This window comes from Diadema antillarum, unplaced genomic scaffold (genome assembly GCF_040938485.1).
Source record: "Diadema antillarum isolate AM-2024a unplaced genomic scaffold, OU_Dant_1.0 seq00001266_RagTag, whole genome shotgun sequence".
Taxonomy (NCBI): Eukaryota; Metazoa; Echinodermata; class Echinoidea; order Diadematoida; family Diadematidae; genus Diadema; species Diadema antillarum.
Genome location: NW_027272048.1, coordinates 1 through 18,142, shown reverse-complemented (window position 1 = coordinate 18,142; position 18,142 = coordinate 1). Strand labels below are relative to the sequence as shown.

The 18,142-nt window shown below is 38.5% G+C and overlaps 1 protein-coding gene across 1 annotated transcript in view; it reads left to right on the top strand.

Annotated features, from left to right (window-relative positions):
- Nucleotides 1-18,134, top strand: part of LOC139745452 (lysophospholipid acyltransferase 2-like) — a gene marked incomplete at its 3' end in the record, with an annotated part of 29,228 nt that extends 11,094 nt beyond the window's left edge. Inside the window, exons 6-10 of the mRNA XM_071655841.1 lie at nucleotides 13,224-13,401; nucleotides 14,151-14,241; nucleotides 14,734-14,835; nucleotides 16,050-16,153; nucleotides 18,101-18,134. Of these exons, the coding sequence (XP_071511942.1) occupies nucleotides 13,224-13,401; nucleotides 14,151-14,241; nucleotides 14,734-14,835; nucleotides 16,050-16,153; nucleotides 18,101-18,134 (509 nt within the window). The remainder of the gene's footprint in view (nucleotides 1-13,223; nucleotides 13,402-14,150; nucleotides 14,242-14,733; nucleotides 14,836-16,049; nucleotides 16,154-18,100) is intronic.
- Between the last annotated feature and the right edge of the window lie 8 nt (nucleotides 18,135-18,142).

The following is an 18,142-nucleotide window of genomic DNA, read 5'->3' as shown; positions in this document are numbered from 1 at the left end:
TGACTCCGTTTTAAATGTATCCACCCCTTCAAGTGTGAATGTTTTAATGTTTTTTTTTTTTTTTAGAGAAAGAGAGAGAGAGAGAGAGAGAGAGAGAGTAGGCCTACTGTGCATTGGAATACGAATCTCTGCTGTGCAGCGATATTATGATCGCTATAAAAACGATCAGTTCGATGAGCAAAGCACGTGCTTGCCCTGCCAGCAGTGAGTGCGCCATGTGGTTCCAACATACTCATCTTGTGTGCCCAGCGCGTGTTTTTATCACAGAACTCTTGTGTGTAGAGTTCTGTCGTTTTTACGTTATGGTCAATTCATGACGTGTGAGTGCTTCGACTTGACGCCTGTGAGATTGACAGGTGCCGTTTACGAGAATAAAAACTGTCAGTAGTGACTATCAATCCCAAAATCAGTTGCTATATAATAATCAGACTAATTACTTAAATGTAGAGTTACATGTAGTTACATGTATTTCGAATGACAATGCGCACATCCCCTTTATCATCACACTTTTGATACGGCGGACAGAACCGTTAAATTTCATTTCAATGATTCGATACAATCATAGCTTTTAAAAGGTCCAATCAAACAAATTGGATATGAAATCACGGTTACAGCTCGTTATTCCGAAGGTTCGTTAGTAAGGTTCTTTAGTCCGAAGGTTTGTTAATCCGAAAATGAAATAAGGTTCGTTATTCCGAAGGTTCGTTAATCCGAAAATGAAACAAAGCTCGACTTACTTCGAAGGTTCGTTACGGACCCTATATCATTTCGGATCCTATATCATTTCGGATCAACAAACCTTCGAGATAACGAACCCTATTTCATTTTCGGATTAACGAACCTTCGGAATGACGAACCCTATGTCATTTTTGGATTAACGAACCTTCGAAATAACGCCGCAAATGTTCGAATTAACGAACCTTTTTTCGTTTTCGGATTAACGAACCTCTATGGTTTAGGGAATTTATGTGTTTCGAATAAACGAACATTCGGAATAACGAACAGCACCCGAAATCACAACGTTTTTATCTTGTTAAGATATAAGACAAAAAAAAAGGTCCCTCAGTTCATGAACTTGCAATGTTTCTTTATTGCGTGTGTTTCTAGCTTGTATTTGGCACTCACGGAATGAATGCGCGTACAGTATATGGTAGGTTACATACTCGTGCTCTTGTTGTTGCTGAACATTTCCCCTTCACAGTGATTAGTCCATGGGCCAAGACCCGAAAAATGGGTTGTTGGTACCATCTGAGGTGGCACAACCTTTTTGGTGTCATTTTGTTTGTCGGGCATAGATATGCTTATCAAGTTATGATAGCATTTCAAAATGAGTAGCTTAGTCATAATAAATGAATTTTTAACCAATTTGGTCTCGTACTTATATCCCTATACTTCTGAATCGAAACTAAACCGCTATACAAAGAAGAGCACTGCCTTCTGTATGTCCACAGGTGTTCTGTTGTAAACGCGGTGCGCTTAGTCTTTATTCAAGGCAGCGAAGGGAATATCCAAAGGGTTATGATGTCCACAGCTGTCACGCGGTGCGCTTAGTTCTTTATCTAGACCAATGTACCGTTATCATATCTAAAGTTCCTCATAAAAGGGATTATCTATACTGTTTTTATACCACCCTATCAACAAATACATCAGTTTTAAACAAAAATCACTCTGTTCATTTACAATGTTATTTATTATAATGTATTGTAGTGTACCGCTACATTGTTTTTGCATTATCTTTCATTGTTGGAGGGAAATAAAGCGACATTGGCGTGGTATCAGCGTTTTCACCGTAGCGTTTTCGCCGGAAAATGATGAATAATTGAAAGATACGGTAAAATTCACGAGGAATTGCTTTTGTTGTTGTTGTTGTTTTTAGATAAAAGGATACACACTGTATCATACGCTTTGGATATTCCCTTCGCCGTCTAGAATAAAGACTAAGCGCCGTGGACATCATAACTTGTGGATATTCCCTTCGCTGCCTTGAATAAAGACTAAGCGCACCGCGTTTACAACAGAACATCTGTGAACATACCATAGAGCTGCATTATACAGCTCTATGGAACATACAGAAGACAGTGCTCTTCTTTGTATGGCGGTTAGTTTCGATTCAGAAGTATAGGGATATAACAACGAGACCAAATTAGTTAAAAATTCATTTACTATGACTAAGCTACTCATTTGGAAATGCTATCATAGCTTGATAAGCATATCTATGCCCGACAAACAAAATGACACCAAAAAGGTTTTGCCACCTCAGATGGTACCAATATCTGGCCTGGCCCATGGACTAGATTGTGTGGCATGATCGTTCAGTATGTTCAGATGGTGTTAGTGCGTTGATTAAAATGTTACCACAATAGATGCACGTGTGCTATAACAACGATCTGAGGTCTTTGCTACGCGCTGCTTTCTTGTTTACAAACATTGAATCTTGGTGAACTTAATTCACTATCGTCCCCATGCTAACATGCAAAAGAAGAAAACGCTTTTGTTCTTGTTTATGTGTACCATGCAGTGAACAGAAGGTAGACCTGTAAACTGTGCCGCTAGGCCCTAGCTGTAGTTTGCACTTTGACGGATTGTCACTGCTCGTCTACTATTCGAAGCGAAATGAAAATCAAACTAGAGATCTCGTGCTGTATACTTTCTCGTACTGTGTACTGTATACCATATTTAAAATGCAATTTGTGGTAGTACTTGTCAACGCTGTGTTTTTGGCTCAAACTTTTCTCTCTCAAACTTACTTGGTTACGCAGGGGCGGATCCAGGGAGGACCGCAACCGGCGCCCGCCCCCCCCCCCTTTATTTATTTATTTTTTTTGTTGCAACAAAAGAAATGTAAAAAAAAAAAAAAAAATGGGGGAGGGGTGCGTGCGCCCCCCTTTAATTTTGTAAACGCGCCCCCACTTTACGGAATTCCTGGATCCGCCCCTGTTACGGGATAATACCTATCAGAATTGTGATTTTGGTGCAAGCTGCATGGCAGTATTGATTTTGAGACACTTCTATGGTCCGTCAGCACCTGATTCTCTTTATGTGACGATGTGCACGTGAAAAGCATTCAAACTTTCCCATGTTTTTGCTCTTGCGTTAAAGGCGTATTAATTCACCACGTACATGAAACAAAACCCCCATAGTTCTGAAATGTGAGTTATAGGGATAGAAACAACCGCTGGAAAAAAAAAAAATTGAATCCGTATGATCGAAAATACAGTACACTATGTGAACGGTTACAGTTTGCTATTCCGAAGGTTCGTTAATCCGAAAATATGAGGTTTGTAACTTGTTATTCCAAAGGTTCATTTATCAAAAAATGAAATAAGGTTCGTTATGCCGAAGGTTCGTTAATCCGAAAATGAAACAAAGGTCCTAATTCCGAAGGTTCTTTACAATCTATAAGAGAAATACTGATATCTCCTTATATTCTAGGCTTTATTACAAAAAATTATGTAGGATGCTTTGCACAACGGACCTATTATGCATCACATGTGATATCTAAAACATCTTTTAAATCACTGCTCCCAAAGGTAAACATATGACCTTTGTGTATCTACTCGTTTGTGTGTATGTGTGTGTGTGTGTGTGTGGGGGGGGGGGGGAATAGTTTCCTCCTTCTTCTTCTTTTTTGTTAGAGTTTATCTTAGTTGATCTTGATACAGTGTACCTCTTTCGGTGCGCCCTTTCTCTTGTTATGTCACTTCATCTGTTTCTACATTTTGAAGCAAAGTAATTTGTTCAAGCATTGTGTATGTCCTCGTAACCGTAATGTGTCATTTTGCTGCGATGAGTTGGTTCTAGTAGGCCCTATTATCGCTGTGAGATGTAATTTTTGTAATAACGTGTTGAGAATAACAGATTTTTGTTTCTGAACGAAAGGAAAATGACGGAATTGTTTTGATAACCAATGTGGATGACGTGTTGAGAATTCTGATTCCTGTTTCTGAACGAAAGGAAAATGACGGAATTATTATTTTGATAACCAATGTGGATGACTACCTTCTATAAGTGATTTTGGTGTGAAAAGAGAGTTTGCTCAAAGAAACGCTTCTCATGAATGGTCAACGAAACAAAATACATCATACAATGCAACGTGACTCGCGTGCATTTAGCAAACGAAATGTCTAGACCTTTAAGTTCAAGTAAAATGCATAAAACACAGAATAAGAAAGCAGACAAACTAACAAATATGGAATTAATGACCGCAGACGTAACGTAGGAAAACCTGACACCTATGCTTGAAGAAATTCCCACAAAAGCAGAGCGCAAGATAAAAGAATACATGTGCGTAGTCCATACAGGTCGTGATGCGCTCGGTCGAAATGCGTATGTCGCAGTAAACGAAATTTTAGGCATGTCTACACATGTATATATAAATACTTGAATTCTACATACATTGTATAGTTTTATCTTTACAATAATATATAAAACAACCCCTTTCCGCATCCCTAGAAGTCATAAAAGAAAAAAAAAAGAAAATCGCCCTTAAAGTTCAGGTTATGTTCAAGCTCACAACCCGTTCCCCCCCCCCCCCCCCCCCCATGATGCAACAGTCCTGCTTAGCGACGGCGTTAACGCTTCATCGCACACACATAAATGGCGACAGCTTGGGTGTGTGAGAAAATTCATTCTTAAATGGATGCACCCCCATGGCACTCAGGATTATCACTGACCCTCCTATGCCTTTTGTCTATCCACCCTCCTGCTTTAATCCCCCTCCCTTCACCTGTTGGCCTCCTTGCCCATGACCTCCCATCCTCTCCTTTTGTTTTCTTTGTTCCGTGTCCCTAGCCTGTCCCTGACTGTTCGTGTTGTGTGAACTTCTTTATAATGTGATTGCTTTCCCTGCCTGATTATCATTTTGCCTCTGACGAAGATTCTTCTGGAATCAAAAGCTCAGGCCCCTTTAGAGTATAGACTCCATTTTACTCCTTTGGCACGCCACTGATATTCGATAAGCAGTTTTCAGCATTTTTGTGTTTGTTTGTTTTGTTTTTGTTTTGTTTTGTTTTGTTTTGTTTTTGCTACAGATAATTAGCCAATCACAAGACAGATATAATTCGATTCTAACCAATACCAAAATACGGTTGCCTGAATGTAAACTTTGGTGTGTTTGTGTTGTGTGTCGGCTGCAGTGTAGTTTGAAACAACAGAAACAGAAAAAAAGAAAGAGGCACGCAATGTGTGCTATATACGAAAAGCCTCATTTACCGAGAAAGTTGATCGCTTCCATTCTCCTCCCATGGCATGTTGTTGTCAATGGAAGCTAAAGAGAATGCTTTTAGCAAGTATACCAGTACCTAAAGAGGACCTGAGGAACCCGTTGTTTTGAATGCTGTGCTCGGTACGAGTTCAAAACGCAGTCGAAGTTATCAGAATGCCATTATAATAGAACTGATAGCTCTATAGAAAACTTGTTTAGGTCAGTAAAGGTTGCTGTAATGCAATCTTTGTGGAATTGACTCATTACATCTGAGCATTTTGAAAAACGTGTAGAGTACTTTCGTTTTGCATATAAATGTTAAGAAATAGTTTGAACTATGAAAATAAAAAAGTATGGTTACTTCAACGATGTTGAATAGTTCGATTAGCCGTGATGCATAAAGTGAATTCATGAATTCATCTGACTAATCCTTACCGATTGATGATCACTTCTATAAGCCAACAGTTAAGCTGAACTGCTTTGGAGTGATAAGACAGGTAAACGATGAAAACTTGGTACATGTTGTATGCTATTATAATTATTATAAAATCCTGTAGCCAGAACTGATTTTACGATCATCTTTAACCTTTCAGAAAGTTCCAGTTTTCAACTTAAATAGTAGCGATAGCTTGTAAGAGTAAATTAGCATCCCTCTGACTATTTTTGGTCAATATGCATACTCTTAACCCTATTCTAACTGGGTGGGGGGGGGGGGGTCAAATGGGTCAAATTGACCCCCCCCCCACGTTTCGCGTCACGATTCTGCAACGCGCAAAGATTTTGCCGCGTCGTTTCACAACTTTTTTCATTGAAGTCTTCCGCATATTTTGAGACCAAATTTGCGACGTCTGAGTACACCGTTCTGAAGTTACGTAATGTTATGCAAATGCATGTCAACCGGAAAACAGCTCAAATTCATGATATCGTGTGCAAATTGAATGTAAATTGTGTTTTTGGGGTTAAATTGATATAAATTATAGTATTTCATCTTTGAACCATTGAAATTAATCAATTCTATATAGTGTAGATAAGCCTGAAAAAGTGCCTGCAACAAATTTTGAAAAACAACAGAAAACACAAGGTCGAACAATCAATAAAATACATAAGAAATTAACAAAACAATAAAAAACAAAAGAAATTGGTTTTGACTGTGCTTTATTTTTAAATGAAAATTGGTTTATATGTCTTGAGGAATTTTGACACAAAAATTTAGCAATACTTCAGTCTTTTTTATGGAGTTATAGGTGAAAATATGATTTCATGCACAACTTTGCATAATCAATTTATTAAAAATAGAAAGGCAATATTTTTCTATTGTATGACCATGTAATCTTGTAGTTGACATCCAGCTCTATCTTCAGGAAAAATTTCGCAGCGATCGCGCGATCGGTGGCCGAGATCTGAAGGGGGGGGGGGGGGGGGGGGTCACCCCCAGTAAAAACTCCTCCCAGTTAGAATAGGGTTAAGCCAGCTGGACAGAGCGATCAATGGGCGCGATTATCACCACGCGTGGTTAACCTAAACAATGCTCGGCCGGCTTGTTCGGTTTCAGTGTTGTTTATTTCCCCCTTTTAAAAACGAAGGTTCCTTAGTCCAGCCATTGTTTTCGCTTCCTGCTCAAGACATTGAACAGTTCAGCAAAGCTGAAGTTTAGATCACTAAACGGCGACATGAACTCATGATGATAATAGGACTTAGATCACAGCCGAAAGTGCGCTCCTTCATTACTCTAGAATGAGAAAGAATACCCTGTCTGTGTTCAAAGTTGGGTTACGGACGATGAAAAAAAAAAAAGGTTTGAATCATGAATTGTCGGATGACGTCGGCAGATTGATGATATAAATATTAGCGTATCATGGGAAAGATTAAGTAATGATGAGCCCAATGATATCGCAGGGCTCCAAACTAATTTTTATTTTTGACCACCAAAATCATTGATTTCTATTTTTTTTTTTTGGTGGCCAAAAAAATCAAGAAAAACATAGGAAAAACTAAATCGGTCCTACTAAAAACAATTATTAAGCATTACTGACGTGACAGGTACCCATGTCTAAAATAAATGAATACAAAAGTAGATCATCTCAATCACCATTATTCTGAATTCTAAGATTTAGCAAATAGGCTTATAGATAATTATAAAAGTTGATGCCTATGCTATTAGGTGGTCATAGCTTACTTTTGGGATGAGAAAGTGGGAGCATTTCCAGATTGTTTGTTTTAGCATTGTAAAGAGCCGAAAGTTACCGCTATTCATTTCTGATTGTAAAAGCAATCATCCAACATTTACTATAGTATGTTAGAACCTTACGGAGCCGAATATTACCGTTAATCATTTTCAAATACACTGTATAAAAGCAAACAACCGACATTCATTTTAGCATCTTATGGAGCTGAATGTTACCCTTATTGATTTCCGAATGTGAAGCAAACATCCTCTATTTATTTAAGCATCATACTGAGCCTATGTATACCATTAATCATTTTCAAATGTGAAAGCAATAATCTGTTATTTATGTTAGCATTGTACCAGAGCTGCCAACCGTTCCGAAAAATTCGTATACGAAAAATCGAAGGGAATACGACAATATGAAAACGTCCTTAGAAAGTACGAATTCACAGTGGGGCAAAATAATGGGTAAAAATATAGCAAACGCACGTCGCATGTGCCATGTTATCTGTATTCAGCTGGGATATCGATGCAACGCGTACGCACCGTATGTGGAAAGCGCTGAATAGAAAAATGTGCGCACACGCATATCGCTGCTTGCGTACTGTGTACACCGAACAGAACTTCGCGCGCGTGAATCCCTGTCGCCTACGGACCCTGGATGTTTACATGGATCGCCGTGGTATCCCAATTAGCCAGCTGCCACTACAGTACCGTATGAGGCGGGGTGAAAGCGTCCCGTTGTGCAATGTCTGCTTCTTTTTCTCTTCTTTTCATCCTCTTGTCCCTTGCCTCCCAAGTACGAAATGATTTTTAGAGTGTTGTCTGTTTTTTTTTTTTTTTATAACGCTATTGCATCATTTTCTGCGAGGAAGTTGTAGAGGTGAGTTTCTGTTCGTGTATTGATGACTGATGTGCACTGCCCTCTGCAGTATATGTGCAGGTGAAAAGCGTTCGAACTTTCTTTCCAGAGTATCGTGGAAACTCGATTATTTCTAGGCCTATTAAAGGAGATCTCATATAACAGAATACTTATAACAAACTATTTTCCCGTCAAAATGAATCAATTTCCTTTGTTTTGTATCGTTTATTGACTTGATCCCATAGGATCTCGTCGCAATACCGAGTTTTATATGTGTGTTTATTTTCGCGTAGCTTTCGGTGCTGCAAAACTTTTGCTAGGGCCTAAGCTTACTACTAAACTTCGTTTTATTTCCGTCGTTTCTCACACCTCGTTTAGTACGATTTCTTACATTTTATATCACTTTATCTGTTCCCTTTATACTTTGAAGTATTTAAACGTAATTCTCTTAGTGTCTCGCACTGTTATTTTCGTAACGGCGATTTCTCCGCTTCGCTGCAATCGAAGCGACGGAGTTTGATCCCAGTCGCTTCGATGTGCTATTTGCTGTCTTTTCTAAATGTTTGTGTTGTTGGGAGGTGTTGATACTTTGTATTTATTATTGAGTTTCCTAGGTATTTATCTCGAGGGATTATGCGTGTTTCTTAATGTTGATCATAGGAAAAGGCTAAAATGATCTTGAGTGATGTCTGATAGTGATGATAACTATGCTGGTGACTGGTGTAAAAAGACGGCTTCCTGTGAATGCTCAGCGTACGTGACGTTTGTTTTATTTCCCTTTCCCTCTAGTCTTCTTTCCCCCTTACTCTTCTTTCCCCTCTCAAGAATGATTAAAAAAAAAGAAATTACGTACACCTCACAACAAAACGAACCATGTGCTATAGCAACTTTCGTAAAGTTAAATCTAAATGTTCAATATCAGCAAAGAATAAGGCGAAAACACGAATGACAATAAATAAAAGCGAAGAGATTGTGTATGCAGTCTCTTCGGCTCGAAGAAACTTGACACCCCACCCCTCTCCCTTGTGGAAATTTCCACAAAAGCAGGTGCCACACCCAGGTGCGTGCCAGACGAAAGAATGCGCGCATTGGAATAAACAGCGTGTAAGTATCCTGGAAATATCGATCGAAGAACCAGCTCATTAGTTGAATTAAAGGAAAAATTCCAAAGATATCATGGTTCTATGTCTATAGCCTTTCTTTTGGCGCATAGTAGGGAACATCGAAGAGTCGATTATAGTGTACTTGATCGAATATCTAATGTTCCCTGAACAATAACAAAAGGATTGATTATTTAGTCAATTAAAAATGCAATCACAGAAATACATGAAAGGTCTCGTATGCCCAGACAAATTCACTACGAGAAGGTCCAATGAGATGCAGTCATCACCTGGTTAGACAGCAAAATACAACGTGTAATGACAATTAATTTCAGTTCACGCGCATCAAAACTGCTTATTACTTTTCAAAGTTTTGGCTATCAACATTCGTTCGTGGGTGTATTTTGTTTGTTTGTTTGTTTGTTTTGTGTGTTTTTCCCTCGTGAAAGACGTAATGATTTCTTCATATCGAACGTAAATTGCATGTTTACCGTAAACAAGCCATTCAGCTCAGCTCAGCTATGGCGCATTCGATCCATCGAACTTGCAGTAACCTCTTATAGGCAGGAGCACATGGCGCATTCATTTAAACTTGAAAATGAAGCCACGTGTTTGCACCACATCGGCGCTTCCACACACAGCGCGGCATTTTGCGATCATCGTTATAGCAGACTTTCCGATTCCAGTCAGGGGAAAAGGAATTGGAATACTTCGAAAAATACTGATGTTTCAAATCCAATAAAATGAAAAAAGCCTGAAAACAACACATGATTATGTTTTGATAGTACATAATTGGAAACACAGAACAGAGTTTTGCATCCGCTCACACAGAAGCTCTCTTGAGAAGATCAAGCATTCCCCGTCCCCTGCTAGAAAATGGAAGCTTCCATGATCAGCCCAGAAAGATTTTGGAGGTACAAACTTGCACTTGTACACATTGCGAGAAAGCAATCAATCAACGCTGAACATTGCGTAGTTTAGAATCTTTATCGTGCTGGTGACCAGCTGGATGCTTCGGCATGTGTCATAACGTTATGTTTAGAGCCTGTAGGCCTCATAGCAAAAAGAGGGAGATTGAAAAAAATACGAATTCTGGTGGAAAATACGAATTTTGGAGCTGCTGAGTACTAATTTGTGCTTCGAAAGGTTGGCAGCTCTGTCGTATACGGAGCAGAATTTAACAGTTAGTCATTTCCAAATATAAAAGCAAACATCCGACATCTATTTTATCATCGTACGGAGCCGAATGTCACTGTTGTCCACTTGCGAAAGTGAAATGAGTCATCTGACAATTATTTCATCATATCGTACGGGGCCGAATTTTGAACGTCAAGGCAGACATCAGACAGTTTTGTGTGTGTGTGTGTGTGTTTTGTTTTGTTTTTGTTTTGTTTTTTACCATCAAACGCAGCCAAATGTTACTATTCATTTCGAAATGTAATACACATGTAGCAAATATCCGACATTTATTTTAGCATAGTACGGAACAGAATGTAACTGCTATTCACTTCCAAACGTAAAAGCAATCATGTGACATTAATCATTTTGGCATCTTCCGGAGCCGAATGTTATTGCTATTTATTTGCGAAAGTACATAGCAATATAAATTATAAGCAAGCATCCGACATTTATTTAAACATCGTACGGAGTTGAATATTATTATCATTCATTTCCGAAAGTCGAAGGGAGCTGATTGTTATTGTTATATTTCGAACGTAAAACCGAATATCAGACATTTATTTTATCATCGTATATACGGAGTTATTTTGGTTATTCATTTCCGAACGTCACAACAAACATGCGTTATTTATTTTAGCATCTTCCGGAGCTGAATGTTATTGCTATTTACTCTTGAACATAAAAGCAAACATCAGACATTTATGTTATCATATACACGGAGTTGAATATCATTGTGTTCATTTCCGAACCATCGAACGCAGCTGAATGTATACTGTTATTCATTTCGAAATTTAAAAGCGAACATCCGACAGTTATTTTAGCATCGTATGGAGCAGAACATTACTGCTATTCACTTCCGAACGCAAAATCGTATATACGGAGTTGAATATTTTTGTTATTAATTTCCGAACGTCACAGCAAACATTCGACATTTATTTTAGCATCTTCCGGAGCTGAATGTTATTGCCATTTACTCTTGAACATAAAGGCAAACATCAGACATTTATGTTATCATCGTATACACGGAGTTGAATATTATTGTGTTCATTTCCGAACCATCGAACGCAGGTGAATGTTACTGTTATTCATTTCGAAATTTAAAAGCGAACATCCGACAGTTATTTTAGCATCGTATGGAGCAGAATATTACTGCTATTCACTTCCGAACGTAAAAGCAATCATCTGACATCTATTTTGTCATCTTCCGGAGCCGAATGCTATTGCTATTTACTTTCGAAAGTACAGGCAATCATCCGTCATTCATTTTATTATCGTAAGAAGTTGAATATTTTTGTTATTTATTTCCGAACGTCAAAGGGATCATTCGACATTTACTTTAGCATCTTCGGGAGCTGAATGTTATTGCTATTTACTTCCGAACGTAAAAGCAAACATCAGATATACATTGTATATTTTATAAACGTATATACGGAGTTGAATGTCATTGTTATTCATTTCCGAACATCAAAGCAATCATTGAACATTAATTTTACCACCGAACGCACCTGAATGTTACTGTTATTCATTTCGAAATCTAAAAGCAAACATCCAACAGTTATTTTAGCATCGTATGGAGCAGAATATTACTGCTATTCACTTCCGAACGTAAAAGCAATCATCTGACATTTATGTTAGCATTTTCCGAAGCCGAATGTTATTGCTATTTATTTTCGAAAGTAAAAGCAAATATCCGTCTTTTATTTTATCATCGTACGGAGTTGAATATTTTTGTTATTCATTTCCGAACGTCAAAGGGATCATTCGACATATAGCCTACTCAAGCATCTTCCGGAGCTGAATGTTATTGCTATTTACTTTCGAACGTAAGAGCAAACATCCGGCATTTATCTTATCGTCTTACGGAGTTGAATATTATCATTCACTTCCGAACGCCAAAGCAAACATTCGGTATTTATTCCAGTATCATACGGAGTCAAATGTCACCGTGATTCATTTCTAAAATCAAAAGTAAACATGCGACATTCATTTTTGCGTCTTACGGAGCCGACTGTTACCGCTGTTCATTTTCAAAAGTAAAGGCAAACATCCGACTTTTTTTGTAGCCCGATTGGGCCACCGAATTTTCAGCAATGAAATTTTGGTGGCGCAGGTCGTTAAAAGTCGTGAATAGCGAGATGATCGTAACCGATGTCGATATGTTCTAATAATTATTGATACTTGAGTGATGAACGCATGTGCACAACTTCCGCAGGTGTACTTCTTTAGAAAGTAGCGAACAATCAAGGCAGTGGACATCAGAGTGTGATTAAATCGAAAAGAAGCCCCTGAAATCGGAATTTGATGAAAATGGGCAAAGTCGGAACTCCATGAAATGTATTTTGATTGAGCGGTCAAAATAAAGCTTAACGGGAATGTGCCCTTGAATACCCTCGTCCACCCTCGTCCACCCTCGTCCAACCCGCGTCAATCGAGACGCAAATTCCCGAGGATGGATTATCCGTGCGGGCGGATGGACTCGTCCACTGAACGCGTATACCCGCGGGTACCCGCGGGGATACGCGTCAGTGGCCTCGTCCAGATCTCGGAAAAGCGTGACGTTTCCCGCGGTCGGCACTGTATTGTTATCACTGATACTGTAGTCTGTGTTTGTCATAATGAGTACTGTTGTTATCACTGATACTGTGGTCTGTGTTTGTCATAATGAGTACTGTTGTTATCACTGATACTGTACATTCTGTTTTGTTCGTACAGGAAAATCCCCAGCCTCCTGGAATACCTCAGTTTTATCTTTTATCCTCAAAGTCTCCTCATTGGTCCAATTACCTACTATGGGGACTATGTCAAAGTCATTGATGGGTCCAAGTACTTGGTAAAAGAGAAGACTTCTACAGGAGAAGAGGTTTTGGTGTACAAGGAACCTTCAAATAAAGTAAGAATATTAGTGATACAGGCTTTGCCTTATCCTTGTAGAAGACTTTTCCTCTGTATTCCAGTAGGATATTATGGAAGTATGATTCCTGATAAAATGACAAGAATCTTCCCTCATCTCATAGTGTTAGTCAGTATCTCATTCATACCACCTATAGCTCCATTGGGGACAAGTGGCACACCAAGCACAGCTGAATGCTCCACACAGTGCTATTGACTGCTCTTCTTGCCCACATTTTTTGGTCATTGGTTTTGTGAGAACAAAAAGTTGCTTCACCCAACATGTAGCTTTATATTGTAGATATCACTGAAATTCTCTTGAGATCCATCATTATGAATTTATTAATACACTGTATGAAAAATCCTTGTGGTATTATAAAGATAAATAAATTCAAGTATAATTCCAAACCACATTTAAGTTTTTCCCAAAGTCAATATTTCTTCGCCTATTGAAACATCACTCCATGTGACTCAATTTGGCTTTTGTGATGCATTATACTGTGAGTGTTACAATGGCTCGTGAAAATCACACCAAATTTATTCAAACCTTAGCATCTACATGTATTATGGTTCTTTTTGTCCAATTCTTTTTTTACATAATCTTTCATAAAGGAGTATTGATGATGCATGTAGCAATACACAATAGCATGTAGTTGGAGGATAAAGAATCTGTATGAGATTGGCAAAGACTCTATCAGAAAACTTCATGTACACCGGATATTTTTTGTTTGTTTGGTTTTGCCGTTATAGGTAGCACTTGCAGGCAAACTTAGTTTCAGTGTCTTCTGTGCTGTCATTCTTCTTACTCTGGTCCCCAAATATCCAATCATGCGAAATGTTGGTAAGTATATTTTTTTTTCTTTCCATTTTGATGCAGTAAAACAAAATCAAAAGTGTCGTTCAGAATCGACCAGTGTTTGTATTTTTTTTTTCTTTTACATATGAATGCATTTACTGATGATGGGGAAAAAAATACATACTTAAATTGTAATCACTCTGAAGAATAGCAAGTATTGTTTAGTAATAGGTGACCCAACTTAGTACTCTGCCATATGCACTGTGGACTATTCCTCACATCACACATTGAGCCCAATCACCTCCTGAAAATAGAGTAGCATTGGAGATAAATGTCTTGTAAAGGGAAAGAAAAAAACAGACATGTTGACATCAACAAGTTTATTGGTGCTCTTTAAAGCATGATGGAAAATGTTGCCTAAGTTTGGAGTAATCCTACAAGTGAGATGGTTGATGCATGTTTGTGTGTGTGTGTTTGTGTGTGTGTCTGTCAGTCTAAGTATAATCAACCAGTTTGGTGTTTCCTTCCAACACACAGATGACCATCATATGGAGACTACCACATTCTGGCAAAAGATGATTTTTGTCATTGTGTCAGTAGAAGTCGCCAAGTCCAAGTATTTCTTTGGATGGGTCTTAGGTAAGAATCTGCTACCCTTATCATTCCTGTGTTTTGTTTGTTTGTGTGTGTAAATTTTAGATATTTGAGGGCTTTCTTCTTTCCCCACTCATGTTGCAATTCACTTTTGATTGTTTTTTATGCCTCCGCCACGAAGTGGTGCTGGAGGCATTATGTTTTCGCTTTGTCCATCCTTCTGTCCATCCGTCCTTCCATCCTTCTGTCTGTCTGTAATCAATTTTGTGGACAGCGTAACTAAAAAACTGTTTAAGGTATCCTAATGAAACTTGGCATGTATATATGAGGGGGTGACATTGTGCCTGTCAACTTTTAGGTGCAGATGCTCAAGGTCAAAGGTCAAAAGGTCAAATGCTTAGAATTTCACTATTTCCCCCTATCTATGCAGTGCCTGAAGGTATTTTCTTGGAATTTGATGTATGCATGAACTACCCAATAAAGATTCTTTGGTGAGAGTTTCAGGTCATTAGGTCAAAGGTCAAAGGTCAAATGAAACTGTTCAAATTTCACTTTTTTCTCTATATCTCGGAATTGGTTCAAGGTATCTTCATGGAACATAGTACATATGCATGTACTGACTGGCAGTGATTATCTAGGGAACTTTTGGGTCATGGTTCAAAGGTCAGGAGGTGAAAGGTCAAGGTCACCTCTTCAAAATTTCACTTTTTCCCCTCATATTGATACGCAATGCCTGCACAATTTTTTTGAAACTCGGTGTATACATGTGTATTGCTCAATGGAGATTCTTTGGGAAATTGTTGTTGATGGGTTTGCCAAAAAGATCCAAGGTCGAAATGTCAAAGATCAAAGATCAAGTGAAAGTGCTGAATTTCACTTCTTCCATATCTCCAAAGTGGCTCAAGGTATCTTGAAACTTAGTACATGTATATGAAATTGCAGTGGATTCGCCTTCTCAATTAGAGCACAATCCATTTTTTTTTTGTGTATTTTGAGTCTCATAAGTGACAGGGACTGATCAAAGTCAGAGAGTCTCCTTCAGTGAGATACAATGTGTATACCCTGAATATTACTCATTGTTCAGAGTTGGGCAACAATGAGTAAGGAAGTAAGAACATTCATATCTTGATGCCATAATGTTTTTTTCTTTCTCTCTTTTTTTATGCTTATTTCCGGTATGTACCATACCATACAATCTCATGCTGTATTCATTCACTAGATTATACAAATAAATGATTATCTTATCTCTTTCCTTGCAGCCGATGCTATAAATAATGCAGGAGGACTGGGATTCAATGGATATGATGAAGACGGAAAGCCAAAGTGGGATGGTGTTAGTAATGTCATTATTTGGAATTTTCAGGTGAGATTGTTGATATTGCAAATCTTTAATGTTTCAAAATAGTTTTGCACAAAAAAGGTCTGCTCCAATAGTTTGCAATACCATAAAATCTTAATGCTGCCTATGTATTGACAAGATATGATGGCATATGAGAAAGGTAATGAAAATCAGATAGCACAAAAAGTTTAATGAATCTATGGCTGTGTTTATCAACTTCCCCTGTTTAAACGACTTTCGAAAGCCATTTCGATAGCCCTTTCGAAAGCCCTGTCCACTCCCCTGTACTATTAATGTGCCGCTTGTTTTCGTCAGCTGCGTTTATCAACTTTCCCCTGTTTAAACGGCTTTCGATAGTCCTTTCGATAGCCCTTTCGAAAGCCCTTTCCATAGCCCTTTCGAGAGCCCTAAAGCCCTGACTGCCTGTACTATTAATGTGCCGCTTGTTTTCTAAGAAGGGACGGCGAAAAGCAATTACCATCATAAAGACATAATTATCTTCCTCTGAGAGTGACGAGTCATGATACAATGCCACATGAATCAATTGTCTGGCCTATCTGTGAGGCAGCTCCAGTTTAGCACATACACTTGTACTTCAAATATTTCTGAGTGGCGGCATGAGACATGGGATCAAAGGGAATGAGACTGTTGTTACTCTATTTCTCAAACCTTGTTGGTGAAAGAAACACCTCCTTGTTCCAAGCATATGCGTCCCACACAGCTGTATACACCTGTGTACATGTACTCGTGCGCACTTTACGTGGCGCGCGTTTTTTCAGAAACCGGAAACGCATGGTTGCGTAACCGCAGTAGGGCGACCTAAAGGGCTTTCAAAATAGCTTTGCATTTATCAACTTCGAAAGGCTTTGATTTACAGACAGGTTTCTGATAACCTGTTTAGGAAACCTGTTTGGATCGTCACAAATTTTGGGCTTTCGAAAAAGCTTTCCTAAAGGGCTTTCAAAATTGCTTTGCATTTATCAACTCGTGAAAATTCCTGGAAAGCTGTTTGGATAACCTGTTTCTGCCGAGAAAGGAGAGTTGATAAACGCACCCTTTCATAAAAGGCTTTCCTAAAGGGCTTTCAAAACAGCTTTGCGTTTGTCAACTCGTAAAAATTCCTTGAAAGCTGTTTGGATAACCTGTTTCTGCCGAGAAAAGGAGTTGATAAATGCAGCCTATGACACTTAACCAATATGAAATTGATAAACAGTTGCTTGTCAAATTCCCATAAGCCAAGCTCGTTTTGTCTCAGACTGTGTCTTGACTTGTCAGTTCTCAACCAATCTCAAGATACAAAGCTCATATTGTCTCCTGTGTCTTGATTTGTCAGTTCCCAACCAATCTCAAGATACAAAGCTCATATTGTCTCCTGTGTCTTGATTTGTCAGTTCCCAACCAATCTCAAGATACAAAGCTCATATTGTCTCCTGTGTCTTGATTTGTCAGTTCTCAACCAATCTCAAGATACAAAGCTCATATTGTCTCCTGTGTCTTGATTTGTCAGTTTCCAACCAATCTCAAGATACAAAGCTCATATTGTCTCCTGTGTCTTGACTTGTCAGTTCTCAACCAATCTCAAGATACAAAGCTCATATTGTCTCCTGTGTCTTGATTTGTCAGTTTCCAACCAATCTCAAGATACAAAGCTCATATTGTCTCCTGTGTCTTGATTTGTCAGTTTCCAACCAATCTCAAGATACAAAGCTCATATTGTCTCCTGTGTCTTGATTTGTCAGTTCTCAACCAATCTCAAGATACAAAGCTCATATTGTCTCCTGTGTCTTGATTTGTTAGTTCCCAACCAATCTCAAGATACAAAGCTTATATTGTCTCCTGTGTCTTGACTTGTCAGTTCTCAACCAATCTCAAGATACAAAGCTCATATTGTCTCCTGTGTCTTGATTTGTTAGTTCCCAACCAATCTCAAGATACAAAGCTCATATTGTCTCCTGTGTCTTGATTTGTCAGTTTCCAACCAATCTCAAGATACAAAGCTCATATTGTCTCCTG